The 20388-nt window shown below is 41.0% G+C and overlaps 1 protein-coding gene across 1 annotated transcript in view; it reads right to left on the minus strand.

Moving 5' to 3' along the window:
• Positions 1–205: 205 nt before the first annotated feature.
• The window catches only part of ntsr1 (neurotensin receptor 1 (high affinity)), a 79127-nt gene continuing 58944 nt past the window's right edge, over positions 206–20388 (minus strand). Inside the window, exons 3-4 of the mRNA XM_080470241.1 lie at positions 15797–15881; positions 206–2221 (exon numbers count right to left, since the gene is read on the minus strand). Of these exons, the coding sequence (XP_080326367.1) occupies positions 1969–2221; positions 15797–15881 (338 nt within the window). The 3' untranslated portion in view covers positions 206–1968. The remainder of the gene's footprint in view (positions 2222–15796; positions 15882–20388) is intronic.

Consider the following 20388-nt stretch of genomic DNA (forward strand, 5'->3'; position numbering starts at 1 on the left):
CAAAGGGTCTTCCCTCATTGATCCATAAAATATTTGTTATTTCTTGTTGTGAAAGGTATCAAATATGGTCACGTACGCACGGAAGAAGCTCCACTCTCTTGCTCTAAAAATAGCGTGACACACTCTTGAAGGTCTGCAGCCTCTTCAAGTTGATTTGTTCTGATTTTCCCAGTGTGAACATCCACGTCAATGAACACAAAGTAATCAATTACAATCACTTTTATTCACTTTCCCATTGACGATTTTCAAAAGGCTGTCAAGAATACTGAAAATGAACAGAAACAAGATGACGCTCTCTGAAGCATTTACATAAAGGAATTTCCTTATTTCCTGCATTCACCCTGTTTGACAAATTCTCAACGTAAAAGCTTCAAGCAACAAGACATGCAAGAGAAGTGCTGCTGATGCAACTGATTTTTCCAAAGGAGCTGCCAGTGCAGTCAAACGCCTCGTCTTTGTTCTTTTATTCCTTTTCTGACATCAAAACCATGTTGTTCTCCCAAAATAGCAGGAAGCAGGTTTATATTATAGCCGGAGCTGCGGCGAAAGCAATGCCAGAGGTCGAGTTCATGGAGGAGTTCACAACATCAATGCTTCAGGGACACAGACATAATGGTTATTTACACTGTACAGCATCAAATGAGTGGATGATTGTTCCAGTAAAAACATAGAAACAGACTGTATAAAACATTTACATCGACCTCCATTTGTTTCTTCTTTCTCTGAGCTTTCAAAGTCATATTATTCAGTACAAAGATACAATCCATTATCTCTCAAAAATACCCAACAATGTCAAATCTGAGTATAAATACAATGCAAACATCCACACCGTATTTCTAACTACATGCAATGCAAACACAACATATCAAATGCCAAAACTGATATTTTGTTATAGTAAAGAAATGATCTTTAGTTTGAGACCACTGGCATGAAAATAAAACAGATAGAAAATAAACAATGCGACTCATGTAGAACAATCAAGGTTGGACTAACTATCCATACGTTCATCTTACATTCTTGCTTTATGTTTCAACGGGAATGAAACCAAGCAAATATTGGGTGAAGGGCAAAATACACCATGGCCGAGTCAGCAGGGCAATACCGACACACATTCCATTCACCCGCTCACTCACAGCTGTAGTGACTCAGCGACTCAACTTACAAGAACATTTTTGGACTGTAGGCTGAAGCTAGAGTACCTTGAGAAAACCCAAAGAAGCACAGGAGGGAACATGCAAACTTACAGACATGCTGCGGCCCATCGCGGCACCTGAGTATTCCCATTGTGAGGTAAGACTGCCAACCACTACTAAAGCTCATTAGATTGTATTGAACATGGCAGTAAGACGACCCGAGAGCTTTCCTCAGTCAGAAACTTTCACAAAAAAACCAAAGAAGATTCAGACGTTCACTCAGTGGAAACTTGTCATTTATGTTGTAATTTTTCACTGCTTTAGCAATCCCAGGGTTTTTATATTGGGAGCAATTTGGGTTTTAGTGTCCTGCTGAATGGCAGTTCAACATATAGAGAGGGGGAGATAGGTGATTGAACGTGCAAACTTTAAGGACATTTAAAGACATTAGTACTACATTACACTGGCAACATGCAGATGTTGTAAGACAAATAATAAATCACATAATATACTCAAACATATAAGAGTATAAAGTTCAGAATGGGTTTGGATGTTTCCCGAACATTGAAAAGAAATTCTGCTTTGACATTTGATATGTTGCAATTCCTATTAAATATGCTGAAATGCATGTACTCGCACCATGTCTTTTCTGACAATCTACACAATTGTCCATTTTTTTTGTTGGATTCAAACATGACACATAAGCAACACACAATGAAACGTGTGATCTCTGAGTCAGACAAGTCAGGGAAGTTCCACTGATGATGTTGAACCAATGATCTCAAAGCGGTTTGATGGTCCATTGTGAGAAATGTCTTTTTTAGCTGAGGCTCCATCAGTACGCCGTCTCTTTGATGATGTTGGTTGCCGTGGTGTGGTTGCTGGAGATGCTGATGGAGTGGCGGGTGAAGTGGCGCTGTCGCCTCCGAGGCGCTTGGCAGCAGCGGTAGAGGTAGCGCAGCGTGGAGAAAAAGATTTGGCGGTAGGTCGCGGACACCAGGTTGTAGAGGATGGGGTTGATGGCCGAGCTGACGTAGAACAGGATGTTGGTCAGCATGTAGAAGTAGTGGTAGAAGTCATAGAGACTGCTGCGAACAGACACCAAGCAGAGGACGTATATTAAAAAACATTCAGATGGAGATTTTCAGGATTGTGCCATTTTTGACTTCTTATTGTCAATGTATTTCATTGTAATGCAAAACGTCTAAACATGAGAGTAAAGCCATCAGCCTTCAGTCTCAAAATGCAAATGAAGACAACTCGTGAGCTGAATCACTTTCCCTTGTTGGAGGTTGTAATATAAAGCACTCTGCGTCTATGTTGACATCCAATGGGTTTGTGACTGAAGTTGTTCAAACTGTATGGTTGACGTTACGGCCCTACAGGCTGTACTGCCTCGCTTCCACCTCTGTGTGTGTTAATGTGTTGCATCAGGACAGGAGCTTCTCTCCCAGACTTCCTCCTCCTCCTGTCCTGAAGTGGAGCGCTCGGATTGGAGGATGTCGGCCGATCGTCTTGGTTCCGCCCATTTAAACAGCTCCAGCAGACTCCTCAGGGAGGCTGATGCGGGGTGTGCCTGCTCAGGCTGCTTCTGGAAACGTTGGTGTGTGTTTAGATTAGTTTGCTTGATCTTTTGAGGTCTGCTCCACTCTGGTCTGTGAGTTTTGATTTCTGGTTAAATCTTAGACAACTTTGTCAAGTAGCTTAGTGAAGGTACCGGCCGGCTGTTTCGTTTAGAGTTAATTAGGCGTTTTTGTTTGTGTTCAGTAAACTGTTGTTTGAAACTTTAATGGCCTTCTAGAGGAGAAGCTTCCTTTTTGTTTTATTTAATCAGTCTTTGTATCGTTAGCCATCAGATACCTCCCCCTTCTTTTCCTTTTTGTTTGGCAGGACCTGTTTTGACCTCCTTTGTCCTTGTATTAGGATTGTAAACCTTAGAATTACCAATAAAACCCTCACTTCCACCTGGTTATTGTTACTTCCTACACGTACACCTTCTCCTAGCGGAGCCGGGTCGTACCAGTTAGGTTTTGTTTATCTGAACACACAGACTGGCATATTCTTACATTCTCATTAGTGTCTTTCAAAGTGAGGGACGACGGTTGTTTATACATATCGCAATTAAAAGCTTTGACAATCGATACCCAATCAAAACAACTAAACTGTAATGCAAGATTGTAAACAAAATAATTTTTATTCTTATTTATAATGTCTCGATAAATTCAGCCCTTCAAATGTTTTGGATTAAATGTTTAGTTTCAACTTCCAGTGATGTCTTTCTGTACGGATTACTACTGAGAGGTAAAAGGAAAAAAACACTGGGAAATGATCTGAACTTCTTCTTTTGGGTTTAATGGTGGTTTGGGTGTGAAAAGTTGCACTACCACCACCTGCTGGTTCGAGAAAGTCTATACTATTCCCACCGCCCACAAAAAAACAAAGAAGAAAGAAAGAACAACCCCAAGATTGTGGCTCTTGCAGCGATGCGACACACCCCAGAACAGGCCCACCCTGCTGAAACTGAACCCTCAAGTAAATATTACTGGAAGCTCAGAAATGGACATGAATCCAGGTGTTGGAAAAATATTGCTTCAGAGGTTGTCAAGCTGGCGAACTTGATAACTATTACTAGCAATTAAGCTTGGTGTTTCTGACTTTGGTTGCAGAAATGTCGAATGGAAACAAAGATGGGATCTCACTTAAACCTTGATCATGATCATCTGGGTAGTTTACAAGGCTGGGCTTAGATCTATCTTTGTTCAGCTGCAGAGAGGAATCCTCAGCAGACAGACACCAGAAGCTGCTTTTCTTGACTTCAAAGAGCAGAGAAGCCAGACAGCCTTGCTTAAGCCTTGTAAGCATGTAGTAAACTAAACTGCTTGTTGGTGTGATGCCAGCAAAGGCTGAAAACCAGGAGGGTTTTTGAAAAGGTCTTTTCCAGTTTGTAGTGACGGCTTCCTTATCAGCCTCCTAATGCAATCAAAGCCTCCAGCCAGAGAACAGGAAGAAGTAACACTTACTAACACTGATTGTCCAAACACGATTGAGAGAAATGTATCTGTTAAAGTGTATCTCTCCTTCAAACGACTGAGGACTTTTGAATAATGTACAATACGAGGTAAAGAATTGAGAACATTTTAATGGGTTAGGACACTATTTACATTTGACTGTGCAGCACACCAGGGAGGTTTAAAACATGTTTCCTGACTGACTGTTCTGCCTCTGAGAGGAGAAGGGAGTGAGAGATTATGCTGCACAGCAGGAGAGGAGTAGAACGCCAGAGATAAAAAGATTACATAAAGAGAGGCAGGAGATGAATGGGGAGCCTGGAGTCCAAAGACGAAGTGGACTTTAGCAGAGGATTGTGAAATATTCCAAATATAAGGAATGAAGCACAAGTCAGGAAGGTTGTGCACTAATGCTCTAATATTCATATTCATTGCGTCCTTTGTTGGCATTTTGTGTTTTATTTTGTGCATTTTGTGTTTTTTCTTGAGACGGAGCTGCATGGATACATGACATTTACTGTAAGTGGACTTTTACGATTTTGTCTTTTGATTACATAAACAACTGTGTCACAACGATAGTGCTTCTGTGGTGGGAACAGGAACCATGTTATGGCGAAGGAATGATGATGCTTAATGATGCAAATTTAATATTTAATAATATCAAACAAAACAAGCAAGCAAATCCAGAGTCCACTGATACCACTGGGGGGGGGGGGTCAAGGAACGAGGAAGACAGGAGAAGTGAAACGGGCAAACTCAACGACATACTGACACGCCTACAGGTGGCAAATATACACACATAGTGAGTGGGGTGACGACAAGACACAGCAGACAACAATCAAAGGTAATGACAAAATCTGGGTGAGGGGACAGAAAGGAGAACACAAGAGTAGACCTTTAGGGACTAAAGGCTCATGCAGGCCGTACGGTTTTAACAATCTTTTAACTATCTTATAAGTTCACAGCAAGCCACACTGTAAAGAAAACAAAAGCTGAATCACAGCCCAAGACGATGTTAGTCAACATGATTGCACAAGAATAACACATCATGAACATAAACCTGAACAGAGGCTCGTCATTGTGGAATTTATGTGTCTGGAGCAAAATTCCAAAAGGAGAAGGAGGAGAATATGGACGCGGTCGTGGCCCAGAGAGAGAGGCCAACATGCTGCAGCACATGCTCACCAGGGCCCGGTTGCTCAAAACTCGGTTATCGTTTAACCAGCCGTTAAATACATTTAACTGACCGTTAACAGAGCTGTTATCCTGTTGTTCAAAACTCCGTTAACTTTAACCGGGTGTTATCTTGACGTTAAAGTTAACGCACCTCTGGGCCTCCTCTAACTTTTTACCAGTGGTTAACCCTCACCCTGGCGTTCACTGGCAGCGCTGCGTTCATGATATCAGTTCAACAAAGGAAGGATAGGGTGGACCGTGGACTGAACTTTGATATAAGTCAATACTGGAATGAAGAGTTACGCCTCTATGGAAGCCCGGAGTGGCCATAGAAAAAATTTTAAAGAACAAAGAAAAAACAACGCGTGGAAATGAGATAATAATTAGTAACTTCAAATTAATAACTGGAGACACCGAGTTACTATCTCGTTCCCTCGTAATTAATTTTTTCACCAATGACGCTACCATCCTGTCATATTTGCTGTTATGGAGCTTTGATATCAAATAATGCGGAGCACATTAGATCTTGGTGTTTTCTAACTAAAGCATGTGAAATACAGACGTGTTAAACTCACCTTGGTCCTAAAAGAGAAGATTTAATTCTCAGCAGCTCCGGATCATGTCTCCCCTCTTTACCATAAATAAATGAGCTTTGGGCTTATTTTTCAACGTTTGGGCATTACATAGTGAATTTCTCCTCCTTTCACTTTATTTCTGGATGTGTCGCAACTCCACAGCCGTTTCTAATAGCAACTTACGTAAACACACGCTGATCGACAATAAAAGTTCTCTGTCACATGAAGAGCCATGAAATGACTCATGTTATGGCTAAAAAATTCCAAATTTTCATTTACAGTAGTAGGTAGTTTGTTTAGTAGTTACTGATGAACCAAACAGATTGATTTATTATAAAGAAGTTCTGTGGAGCGTCTCATAGCGGAGCAATGCAGCCTCATACAGACCTCTCCTCTAAAGAATTTATTCGCTTTATTAATTTGAGGTAACGACTTATTATCTCGTTCCCACACCTTGTTATTATTTTCTCCATGGCCACTCAGTCAACTTTCTATATCGTTCTCGCGGGTCAAAATTAAAAAAAGATGAGGCAACATGATGCCGTTGATCATCCAGCTCAGTTTTTATGTTTCCACTTTAATATCCTGGTAGCAGCATTGTTTGTCATGTTTAATGTTAGTTTTATAGATGAGATAAAAACACTGCGGTGCCTCCACCACAACGTTTAAGACAAAACACGGGGGGACGATGTCCGGGCCCGATGGCCTCGGACCCCAGGGTGGCGCTACAGGTCCCCCCCCCCACAACAGTTCCAGCCACACCCAGTGGACAAACCACACACACACACACACACACACACACACACACACACACACACACACACACACACACTCACACACACACACACACACACACACACACACACACACACACACACACACACACACACACACACACACACACACACTTCCACTCCTCACGAAAGGTGTTGCTGAAGTTGCTCGTTTTCTGTCATCATTTGCTCAAACTCTCAAAATCATGTTCCTCTTTTGTTGTTGCTTGTATGTTAATTCATGTTCCTGCTTCATGTTACTGTCTAGATAGAGCTGCTCAGGCTGGTTAATCTAGGAAATCATCTTACTGTCTAGATAGGGCTGCTCAGGCTGGTTTAATCTTGTAACAGTTGGAAAGTACCTGGATCAGTATGATAACAGCAAATAATATATGTAGCACTAACAAGGGTATTGTATGTTATCCCCCACCCATCAACCTACCCCCCCCAATTTCTTTTCTCTTCTCTTCTCTTCTCTTCTCTTCTCTTCTCTTCTCTTCTCTTCTCTTCTCTTCTCTTCTCTTCTCTCTCTTTGTGCGTTCCCCCCCGGTCGTGTACAGCAGCCATGCCAACTTCTAATAAAGGCAGCAACAGGAGGAGACTCCAGGTCTCTTCCTGTTGCAAGAGCAAACACTGTTCTGACTCCAGCAGGCTCTCAATCACATCATATTGTTTGCCCAAGCTGCCGAACAGGACAAGGGCAAAAAAAAAGAAAAAAAGAAAAAAAAAAAGACAAAACACGGAAGCACGGACTCTTGAAAGTGGGCAGAGCCTTGGGTGGAGCGGCATCAGGGACGCTAATCACTGTTGTTAACCTCAAAGTTAACTTTGACGGCGACGTTAACTAACGGGATGACTAACCATGTTTTAAACAATGCATATTTAACAGTCGGTGAGCCAACGGCGGGTTAAGGATTTAGCCAGCGGTTAGGGCTTAACCAGTGGTTAAAATAACCCAGTTTTGAACAACCGGGCCCTGGTGGACAATAAGAACGTTTCCCCCAGAGTGTCATGACTCCCAGTCCATATTCTCCTGGGACTCAGTAGTTTATTAGTAGACAGTCACCTTAATAACAATACAACTTGATCGTCTGTCTACTACAATGTCCTTGTTCTCTCATTGTTAATGTTTATACCGTATTGTCCTCTGCTGCATGTGTGTGCAGTTTCATTACAAAAACAAACAACAGCACCAACTAGTGCCGAACATGAAAACTACATAGATTTCAGTGTTTCTGCTGTTTGTGTGGACATCATTTTTTAAAACATTGCCTTGTAAATGTGAAATGTATCTGAAATGAAAACACAAAAATGCTTAAACCGCCTAAAGGACAGTTGTCCAACACATCGCAGATTTAAGACATAAAGCAAACAACGGCCACAACATGAAAAGTGTAGTATGAGTAAGCAAACAAGGCAAAACAACAAAAAGAACAACCCACTAACACTTTATCCAACGTTGAGCTCGAACCAAACCTTCATTGACAAAGGTCAGGGGACAACGTGAGCAGGCTGCCTATCACTGGACGGGTTCATTTAGATACACCAATCAAACATTATACATGTCTGTCACAGGATGGAGACTGGAACCCCGAAGGAAACACAGACACTTCCAGGAAGAATTCCTTCAAGTCAAACAGGGATCATCTTGCTGTGAGACAAAAGTGCCATCTGCTCCACCACAGTGCGGCACTAAAATCTATTTCTGAAGAATCTTTAACAAAGCAAATTACACTCACTTCTTTGTGAGATAAAGGACATTTCATTCTCGCGGCTGCATAGCTGGAGCAGCGCAGGATTTCCAGGGAAATGCACAGTGGGATCTTTGCAGTTGTCATCTCTCGTGACAACATGTGGTGTTGTGTTTCTTTGTGTGCACGGGCAAAGAGGAGTGAACAACAAATAGGGTTGCACAGGAACTTCACACGAGCCACTAATGGAGACGAAGGGAAAGCCACAAGGTTAGAAATCAGAATCTATCGACATGTTTGTAGCATGTAGCTCCTGAGTGTCGTCTCATTTACTCAAATCTGTTGTTATTGACCCGCTCTGCTCCGGCGGTGGACGGGAGGTCAATGTGGAGCGGAGCAGCTCACTGACGTTTGTCTGTCTGCATGCTGGGTCTTAATTACAGACCACAGAAGATCAGATTGAAAGGGACAGCAAGGACAATATTGGACATGGCCTTTTGGTGCTGTGAGCTCTGCCAATTCTGTCTGTGTAATGGAGGCTGATCCAAATGTTGAGTGAACGTTTGCTCAGCTATCTTAAGTCCGATTTTCCTACTTTGATATCCTTATCAACGTGAATCTCATTTACATAAAACAATCGTTTACATAGAAACAATCTTTTATACTGGACATCGAACCATTTAACGGTCTCACATACACACACACACACACACACACACACACACACACACACACACACACACACACACACACACACACACACACACACACACACACACACACACACACACACACACACACACACACACACACACACACACACACACATATATATGCCATTTAGGAAATGAATCATTGAATATATGGAATGAAACTTGACTGACACCACCGAACAATTACTTCTGTTGATGAAGTTCGATTACTTTTCAATAATGGCCGACCTCCAACATCCCAGGCAGCTCCTCTTTGTAAAGTTAGTGCAGATCTCCACCAGGCATGTAAAGGTGGAATAAACAGACCTGCTCTGTGCAGGCGCACGTCTTGGACGACCTGAAGCCTTTATATTCACTTTCACTCTATTTTCCAACTATACTGGTGTATTGTGTATCGCTGTGCATTTCTTTTTCTGGATATCCTGTCGCTCCACTGTGACTGAGCAAATTTAGAAAAGCAGTGCTTCCTGATGTGGAACCTTTTTGTTTCTCCTTTAAAATAACAGCCTGTTCCATGGGAAATGGGAGAAAAGCTTTCCTTTCCTGCTGCAGAGAAGGGAAGAGGCCATTGATGCGGTTGTTATGACATTCATGCTGATTCCTGCGATGTCTGAGGCAACTGGAGCACAAAAAAGTCCTACTGAGAAAGAAATAAGAGTCCTTACCTGTCAATAACATCTTCTCTGTGGGAATATCATAGGGAAATCACAATACTGTAAGCATAAAGCATGATTTTAAAGACGCTCTCTTTTAAGGGAAAACTGTGGGAACTCCTTAGTTCTACAAATATTGGGTTTGTTGTCAATGTAACAAGGAGCATTAATGATTTCAAAGTGAGTTTTAGGAGGACAGAAGGACAGAAAAGACCTGACCTTTCAATGTGGAAGATTTGTCAGGTACCTACAATTATCTAATGTACCCAAGGATTGATTTCCACTTCAGCTAATTCTGCTTTTCATTTGCCTCAAGGCTCTGAATTCCTGAGCGACGTCACGTCCTTGGTCAAATTAGTTCATTGCACTCAGTTTATCTTAACGTAGGTTATTTATTAATCCAGAGAACAATATAGATACATCCTGTTCTAGTACTAGTAGTAACCACAAGTCCAATACACATATCGTAAAAGGCCAAGCGAACTGTGATCAATTATTTCTCTGTATTGTGCGTTCATGCTCCGTAAATTCAAAATGACACTATTTCAAATATGAAGGACAAATCACACAATACACAGGCCGACACTTCATCGACTTCAGTGTTTGTGTCATGGTGCTTGTTTTCATCTCATCTCTTTCCCGCTTTATTTTTAGGTTCTCACACTGTGTCTCATTTCATGCTCCTTGACTTCTCCTCCTCGTGTCTGATTGCTGCTCCCTGCCCTGATGTGTTTCACCTGAGCGTTTGATTGTCTGTACCTGGTGACACCGCTGTTCTTGTTTCCAGTTTGTCTTGCTGGGTTGTTTGTGTCCCAGTTGCTTCCGTCCTCTCTGTTACTCCTGTTTCCGCTCTATTTCTTTATAAGTTTTGCATTTGTGTCCCTTTGTTTTAAGTTTGAGTTTTTTGATTTGGCCTTTTTGTCTCAACGCTCAATGTTTCTGCTGGCTGCTCGCTCCACCTCCTCCTCCACCAGAGCTTTAAAGGGGACATATCATGCTAAATCCACTTTTTTAGCCCTTAAATGCATGTTGTTGTATATTTAGAGTGTTTAGAAGTACAGAAAAGTTCAAAGTAGTCTCTTCAGGTGCTCCGTTGATATCTTTATATTCTGTTTTGGTCATATTTTGCGATCGGTTTCGATTTTTCTATTCTCTATTACGTTTTTTGAACAATGACGTCACAGTATTTGCAGCAGAACTGCCAAATTAGGACATCGACATTTCGAGCAATCCGCCATTTTTGTTTCTCGCTGCGATTTTGTAGTCCAACCGAAGTTACGAGAGGATAAGTCGAAATGTTCGGTTGTTGGATGTAGTAACCCACAAGCTTCGTTACACCGTCTCCCAGTATCAGAACCTTTTCGAAGTGCCTGGTTGAGTTTTATTTTTCACAGAAATGTACCCACATCTGTGGGTAAGGTCATTTTTGTGTGCGCGAAGCACTTTAAGGACGACTGCTTCAGCAACCTCCGCCAGTATAAAGAAGGATTTGCTGAAAGACTTGGTCTGATTGAGCGGTCAGTTCCTTCTATCTATGGAGACGACGAACAGAGCACTTCGGTAAGCTGTATATAACGCTAAAAAGTGTGATGATAAGACGTCCCTGTCATTGTTTTGTTAGCATTAGCAGTTGCACCGTCTTCATATGTTAGCGCTGTGTGCTCGTTTTAGATTATAATGTAACTTCTGTGTTAAATAGTCGTTGTAATACAGGCAGTATTGTAGTAGTGGGCATGGATGGAGAAGTTAGTGTAAATATAGTAACACACCATTGCGTTACATCCATATGAAGACGTTGTTCTGCAGGTGCATCATCGTCATTTTCATCTCGCTCTGCCGGGTCCGACTCTGGCTCCAACATGTATGGCTGGATGGACAAATCTTCCGTTGTTGACATTTTGTAAATAATGTGTGAATATAAAGTTTCTGCGCCGCTAGATAATTGTATCTGTTCTATCAAACTACAAAGATGGCCGAACAGGGTGACGTTGAACCGAGTGTCACCTCTGCAACCTGGAGAGGAGGCGGGGTATGAAGTGTCTCATTTGCATTTGAAGAGACCGCCCCAAAACGAGTTGCTCTCAGAAGCGCATCAGAAAAGGGGTAGAAAAGGGGCCTGTGGAGCTCTAATAATGAGGAATTCAGACCCAAGTATTACAGTTTCGCGTTGTATAGACCACAACTGTATGATTTATATGTAAAAAGGAAGGATTTAAAAGCATGATATGTCTCCTTTAAATGAAGCGAGCTCTAGTCATCTCAAATTGTGGTGTCCGGCCTACTGAGTCATCCCGCATTTATCTGTCCAGGACATTCATCACAAATCAGATTGTGATTGAAGAACTCAGAAATATTTCTGCATGTTCATTGACTTTCATGGAAAAACTGGAAAAATTACATTATTCTCTATTTTACAGCTTTTAACTTGTCATCATTAGTTTTATTGCCTTATATTATCATTTTATTCAAAACTGTAATATTTCAAAAAACTAAATAGGTCTAGTTTTAGCCTTTTCTTATTACTTTTTTAGCCGGATTTCTCTGTTACTGTCACTGTGTAGAGTTGAATGAGTCATCGGCTGGAGTTTCGTTTCCAATATTTTAATGATTCAAATTTGGCGTAACGTGAGTAAACAACAATTTCAGGGTCTGAACACCGACCTGTTGCTGTCATTAAACACTTGTTTAAGAAATTAATTATTTGTGAAATTGACAAACACACAGAAGAGGAGAACATCTGGCAGCAGACAGGAAGTGCCTTTCACGCCCAGCGGCGGCACGCAGCAAAGGAAACCAATGAAATCACACAGCAGGATGGAACCGTGCTGAACGCTGTTCCCCATAAGAACTGATAATGGATACTGTCACAGTTCATTCAAGCTTGAGGGAAGCGTACAACAGGCCTTTGGTCATTTTACTTTACTTGTTTTTGAATTCACTTACTGGAATTGAAGAAAAAAAGTGGCACTGCAGCTGTTATGTGGACTTTTATAATCTTCCATAAATGGGTATGTTGTTGATTTGGGAAAAATATCAACATTTTTATTAAACTTTTTTTTTTAATCCAACAAAAGAAAGATTTTTGGTTTAACTTCTTGCAGGTTATGCATTGTACTCAAGTACAAATCTAATAAGGTAAATTTTTATTTTATTTTATTATTTCACATTTATATTTTTTATATCTCTTTTTCATTTTGAGTCATTTATTGTTGGAGGTGGTGTCGGAGGGCGTGTGCTCATGTGCACACATACAGTATGATTATTACTGTGTGGATGCAGCAACTCAATCATTTGCAGATCATAACTCAAATGAAATAGTTTTGATTCAGAAAGTAAATCATTTTTTTGTAAAAAAAAAAAAAAGGACTGTAACCTGGTTGAAACTATTATTTAAAAATGATGCATTCCAATTAATTATTTTCATTTTGAATGGTGTTATTATTATATACATTCTCCAATCAACTTAAATCAGGATGAAGAACTGCTTTTATCAGCTGTTTAGGTCTTTTAACTCTAAATCTGAATTGTCGTATGAAGGTAAAACCAAGGATGCTGAGATGTAGAGAATAAAAGCATAAAGTCGCTGGGTGAATGTTCATGTATAGACATGTGAAAAACATATCGTGAAGAAGTACAAATAGTTATTTGTCTGTGTATCGTGGGACAGATGAGATGAGATGACAGACTGGCACTCAGGGGAACACAATGGAAAAAGTCCAGGCGCTCGTTATGAGACAAATCTGAACGAAATGTGACTGCAAAGCAATGACGCTGCAAAACTTTCCCTGCATTGTGCTTTAGTATGTATTTCTGGTCCATTGCACATACAAATGAGTTTCTTCCCCTGCTTTCACCTGCTCAGCTCTGCTGGGCCAATACACTGATAGTGGCGCACTCTCTGAGCCATTTTGAAAACAGAACAATAACAGAATTGTTCCATCTTTACTGAGAACAATTGTAACTTTATGTAGAAACAAATCAGATTATCTGACATGTTTGCAGCCCGGCTGCTCTGAACATTCTCAGACGTGAAAGTCGTTCCAGATGTGCTGCATTATTCTTATTAACCATTTAGACGTCCTGATCAAATCAGATAATAATTATGTACAGATACATGTTTCCATTAATCTATGACTCAGGCTCAGGTAGAACCGCTCAGGAAGTAATCAGCGAGAACATAAGGGGGGCGTGAGCGGAATAAAACTGCTCAAGAAAACACACCACAAGTCAATAATGGCGACAACATAAGGAAAAGACACTTTTAGGACAAAGCAGGAAGAACTGGTACAAGAAATGTAAAACCTGGGTCCAGTGCCAGTCCAGACTGTGTCTCAGATGCTGAAAGAGTTCTTAGCACTGTGGTATTCAGAAATGTTCAGTTTTTTTAATTATTAGTGTAAAACACTGTTCCCAACATAAAGTCTGACAAACCCCCTCCAGGTCCAGGTCCAGAGGTCATGAGGGGTGTCCGAGGCAAAGCCTGCAGACGATTTATTCAAACTGAAGCAGAACAGTGAAACAGCCCACTGCTTTTTTTTTTTTTGAAGGCTCCTGCTTTTGTTGAGTGGTGAGTATCTTTGTTTCTACCAGTATTCGGCTTCACTATCAAGTCAAAACTGTCATCCAGTGTTTCTTAGGGACAATCTGGGTGGGCTCCGAGGACAAAAAAACCACGGTTGTAACTGACTTGTTCATTTTTTCTTTTTTCACTGGGGCATCGGCATGAAACTCATCTTAGTTCTGGGGCCATCAACAGTTCAGTTGGATCTCAAGTGGGTCGGAGAAAGTAAAATGTGCGCATAAAATGTACTATTTTTTGTACTATATTTTGCTCGGAGTCTAATTCTTTTTGCCACTTCTATATTTAGTTAAGTTTTGGTGAATTACCTTTTTTCTGTAACTCACCTTTGTTATCTTCTGTGTGCTGCTCCTCTTCTATTAAGCTGCTGGAACTCAACTTTCCCTGACGGAGTCATCCCAAGGGATTAATAAAGCAAAGTCTAAAGTTTTTCTATCAAGAACTACAAGCACATTAGTTCAATTAAATATCTCTTTTGTTGTTGAAAAGTTTAAATTTAGAAAGAAAATTGGTACAACTTCAACATCATGTACATTTTTATTGGCAAAACTCCAGGTACATGTTGAAAACAACACATCCTTTATTTACAGAGCTCATGTCAGTTTTAAGTTGATGCCAGGCTGTTTAAACCTCCAGAAAGATCCGCAGCAGTGTCTCAAAACAAAACACTGGATTTCTCTTACTGTGTAAGTCTACAACACTTACCTAAAACAGTCGGCCCCGAGTAAATAAACCAGAAACTGCTGTCACTACTACGCCAATAACTTTCATCAAATGTTTTTTCTTTTGTAATTTTCACAGTTTGGCCTGAGGTGGGCTGTTTAGATGCCCAGGCTGTATATTTAGCAATCTTAATTTATAAGACGATGTAACCCAAGCCGACTGTTCTGTGGAGTCGCTTCATACAGATGTATGATGTTCCCTAATTTGTACATCGATCCTTCACATGCAGCAGATCGAGACTTTTCAAACCGTCACTCACTGAAGGCATGTCTGATTTGATCAGGGAAACAATGCGAAGCATCGAGGGGGGGGGGGGGGGGTTAATGGTTAGCAGAGTGATAGAGTGAATGAGAAGACAGCATGCGAAAAATGAGGACGCTGCTAAAAGGAGGCAGATCGATCAAAAAGATGGATCTTTTCTGGTCCGAGCTCCTTGACTGATGACCTCTTAAAACATTAGTAAGTGTGTGCAGACCCACCCTGTAGGGCTTGTGTGTGTGTGTGTGTGTGTGTGTGTGTGTGTGGCAGTGCATGTTAAGGAGTGTGTGGATGTGCATTCATCACTGTTACTGGGACCTGATCTGTTTTCATACCACATCATGAGAACTTGTCTCTTATGGACAAAACTCTGGGTTTAGTTACGGTTTCGGCTTAAGAAAATAGTAGTTTCTGTTTCTGGTTTGCGGGTCTGCAGCAAACGAGTGCAAATCTATGAAGTGAAATGTTACTGCAGCGTGGGAGTGTTTGAGACGACAGAAGCATTGTTACTCACTCAGACCAGTCGGAGACATAGCAGAACATGAGGCGGCGGGCGTGATAGGGCAGCCAGCAGACCACGAACGCAACCACCACGGCCCCTGAAGACAAAGCAGAGAGAAGAGGCTTTAGAGGCCAACAAGATTAACAATAGAGCAGCCATCACGTATAACAAGACAAGAGTAAGAGATGTTGAAGAAAGCCTATTGGCGGATTCTTCACAATGTTCCAGTGATTATAATGACAGTGTTGAACTGTAGGATTCCAGCAAACGTCTCAACTGCTGATTTTTCATTGATAACAGAACGTTTCAGGGCACAATGATTGTGTCAAGGGTTTGATTGGAAAGACAGGTGTCACATCTGGGTCACATCCAGTGTGAAGAGCATTTATGAGTTTTATTTTACAATCAAGAACATGCATGAACAATAATAGAACTTTATATGCTGAGGCAAGTAAAATAATGCAGCCTTTAACTAAAGTTGAGTGGAAAAAAAATCTACCTAAAAAACCCAAGCAAATTTCATACAGCCATCTTCTAATCATCCCAAAAGTCACATTGATAAACTGGGGAATTACAAAGCAACACAAAAATATGATGCTCCCTCTACCATGCCTAACTGTAGGAATAATAGAATCCTGCATGTACAGCGTTCCCCTCATATAAACATTTTCTGTCATGTGTTGTTAATCATATTCACCCATAAACATACCCACAGTCTACATGCAAGGTGCTCCCCCTCCACTTGAAGGGCTTTTGAAATCTCTCTTTTTAAAAGGAGCGTCATTGGAAGCGTCCATCAGTCTGTTATGGGATGGTATTCAGGGTTCAATATGCAATACAGACACAGATTTAACAGTTGTGATACAAAACATGTATTTCATTTTATTCCTAATGTCAAACACATGAGCATGGCATCACAAACGATGATCTCACATCAATATATTTATACAGCACTTCAAACTACTTTTTTCCACGTGGCCCATGGTCACCTTTGTCATCAGACGTCTCCTGGATCTGTGAGGGTGAATAAAGGGTGGATAAAGTTATTTTCTTCTTTCTTGCCCAATCTTCTCAGATCTCTCTCTCTCTCTCTCTCTCTCTCTCTCTCTCTTACATGCCCACACTTCCAGTCATATACAACATCCACCAAAATAAAACACATTTGATTCGATTTGAGCACACTGAATACTTGAACTCATATCAGTTCAGAGATTCTATCTTCTGATCGATACAGTTGAGAGGTTGTTTCTTTTCGCTTCTCTTTTATTCCAAATTTAGCAGAAACACTGTGGTTTATCTGATAAACTAACCTCAGCATGTGTGTTTACCTTCACATGCGTTTCTGGATGACAGTCTGTCAGTGTCGCTTCAGGTTGGTGGAGCTTTTCCAGTGATTTCTGCTCCACACAGTTTACAGACGGTCTTCTTGTCCTTGTTGTCATGTGTGAAGTGTGACCAGATGTCATTTCTGCAGTTTGTGACCTGCTGCTGCTGCAGGCCGGTGCACTCAGACCGGCTGCACGGCAACAGTTACTGAAACTGAAAGGAAACTGAAATCAACCAAAGCTGTGTAACTAAATACAATGTAAACAACCTAATTGTTGAGAAAACGTCCCGCAAACTGCAAGGTTTCGAACCGCTATGCTGCTTCTGCGTAGGTCAGTTTTCTCTCAAAAGGATTTTCTCAAAATTGGCTTCTTCATAACTTGTCCCACAACAACTCTGATTGGCTCTCGTGCCCGTTCGTCCCGCCCTAACATGTTTGTCTCGTTATAATTCGTTGAATAAAGTGTCTGTTATATTTCGTCACAGTCTTCATCTTCATGTATTACTTTTTATTTAGTTTCTATTAAGTATTCATCCATGAAAAAGGTTTGTTGAGTAATTTTGTCAACAAAATGAACACTGCATCTGACATAAAACATTAGAACATTTAGTCCATAGTTTATTTTCATCAACAAAATAGAAAAAAAAATCATTGTTTTAGGATGCCTGCGATCATCTCACATATCACTAGTGTGATATGTGGGTTAATCACACTGTAATTTGTCTATATTTGTCATTCAGATCACATTTTAGGACCAATTCAAAGACACTTTCTCTCATATTAGTTGAGTGAAACAAAAATTCACCGGGGAAAATAAATGTTTTTACAACCTGTACCAACAATCCGAATCATTATCACTGTTATCACATTGATTTCACAGTGCAGACCTGTAGATCGCAGCAGTAGGTTTAATCAATTTCACAGACATTTAGCCTGATATCCATTCAGGTGTGTGAGCTTCTCAAAGCCTTTGGTGGACATCAGCATCCATGACAATGTTTTTCATTTGAATTGATCGGGATTCATATAGAAATGGATGAACTCCAGATGGCACATAATAGGCATACGGAGAAAAATTCATCACTGTTTCAAACGATTTAAAAGCTGCTGATTTCGTGGAAGAGTGAGCCACTTGAGCTGAAAACGGCAAACGACATGAACGACTCTGTTTGGTCTTGAAAAGATTTAATCAGCTTTCTATCTGCTGGTTCTCCTCTATTCTTTTGTGATCAGATGACAAGCCGACAGATTTGTTCACGGTAGGCCTGCCACGATAACAAATTTTGCTGGACGATAAATTGTCCCAGAAATTATTGCGATAAACGATAATATTGCTGTTTTGATACTATTTTTACACTTATATATCAATAATGGTATAAAAGTGCAAGTATACCCTTTTAAAGATAAATAGACTGTTATTTCTTAAGAATATTTACAATTGGAGTTGTATTATGAAAAAAGTGATTGTAAATATCCAAAATAAAGAATCAAAACAACCTCATCTCTCCCCTCATCGCTCCCTCTCCTCCTCACGGGGTCTCATGCTGCTCTCAGGTGTGCCAGGTGCCACCCCCCCGCCCCCACACACACACACACACACACACACACACACACACACACACACACACACACACACACACACACACACACACACACACACACACACACACACACACACACACACACACACACACACACACACACACACACACACAAGAGTGATTGACAGGCAGTGTTGGGAAAGTTCAGTTTCTACATGAACTAGTTCAAAGTTCAGGTCACAAATTTTAAAATGAACTAGTTCAGTTCATAGTTCTAAATTCATAGTTCCAAAAATGAACTAGTTCATAATTCTTTTTTCTCAGTATGTTGCTGCGAGCTTTGGAATTACGTGATGCACCTGACCACATCACCAACACATCAGCAGCGGGAAGCTTGTTAACCCTAAAAAAGCAGAGTCGTCCACCACAGGGTTCAAAGCATGTAAAAAAAATGCAGTGGCTTGTCGTACGGAAAGTACGGTAACCATACGAAGCTGAAGTATTAAAGGTGGAGACAGAGTCTGAGGTAGTGCTGCTGTCTTCCATTTGTTTTTGTCGTGATGCTTCGCATTTTGATGACGTATGCGGCGGTGCGACTCCGCTGCTGTTGCCAGATTGGCTGTTTTCCCCCTCCATGTTAAGGCCCAGTTTACAGTGTGCCGGGTTTACACTGGAAGGTTCAGAAATCTGCCAACTCTCTAAAACAACATTAAACTGTGAGAGCGCCGTTCACTAACACCAGAATGAACGCCGCTCACAGTCACGTCTTTGGTAAATGAACAATTATAGAGCCTGTCAAACTTATCAAACTCATTTTTAATAATCGTGCAATTAATTGATTTATTGATTATCCCGACAGGCCTAGTTCACGGCGTTGCACGTCAATCTGTCCTGTTGGGGGTTTATTGTGGTTTCATTCTGTTCTCCTCAGCGCTTCGATCAACACACTTCAATCACAGCTGCAGTTTAACCCTCTATTGGGCATATGAGGTAAAGAACAATGATCGCTTCGTGATGAAAACAAAAGGTGACAATAGAAAGGTGTGCAATACAATGAGTCACGTTAAATTACCAAAGTGGTTCGATTGTGGCTCCCCTTATGGTGGTCAAAAGAGTTATGCCGAGCCAATACAATATATTTCTTGTATTTCTTGTGTCAAGGAGTAGCTGGTCAGAAGAATCAAGAGGAAAGGTTTTTCCTGGAGAACTTCCACCAAATTTATCCCTCCAATGTTCCAGAAATTACACCAGAGGCTGAACAAAGTCTTTAGGATCAAGTGCCATAAATATCTGAAATTGACCTGCCACCCGCTACCTAAAATCTTTAGATCCTATTTTGATAATGGCACAATTAATTTAGCACATTTTATTTAGTGATCCACTCATGTTTATATCAGCTTCTGTTCCCTGAAGCAGCGTATATGTCTGCATGTCTCTGCAGCCTGTCTATCCCCGGATTAGACCCTGTTCACGTTTTCTGCCTGACTTTCCTTCAAACCACGACTGATGAAAGACATTGTGCGTACCCACACACCATACAAACAATTCAGATTTTTCTTGCTGGGATTTCACCGGACCACAGAAAAAGTTTGTACCTTTTACAATGATTTAAAAAACTGTATTTGTGACTCCCAACCATGCTGCTGCCAGACGTCACCCAGCAAGGGCTCCTGGGCATTACTGACCAACCCACCCTCCCACGCTCCCATTTAGGGATGGGTGAGTATGACAACTAT

Source organism: Lipophrys pholis (genome assembly GCF_963383615.2).
Source record: "Lipophrys pholis genome assembly, chromosome: 8".
In the NCBI taxonomy this organism is placed as follows: Eukaryota; Metazoa; Chordata; class Actinopteri; order Blenniiformes; family Blenniidae; genus Lipophrys; species Lipophrys pholis.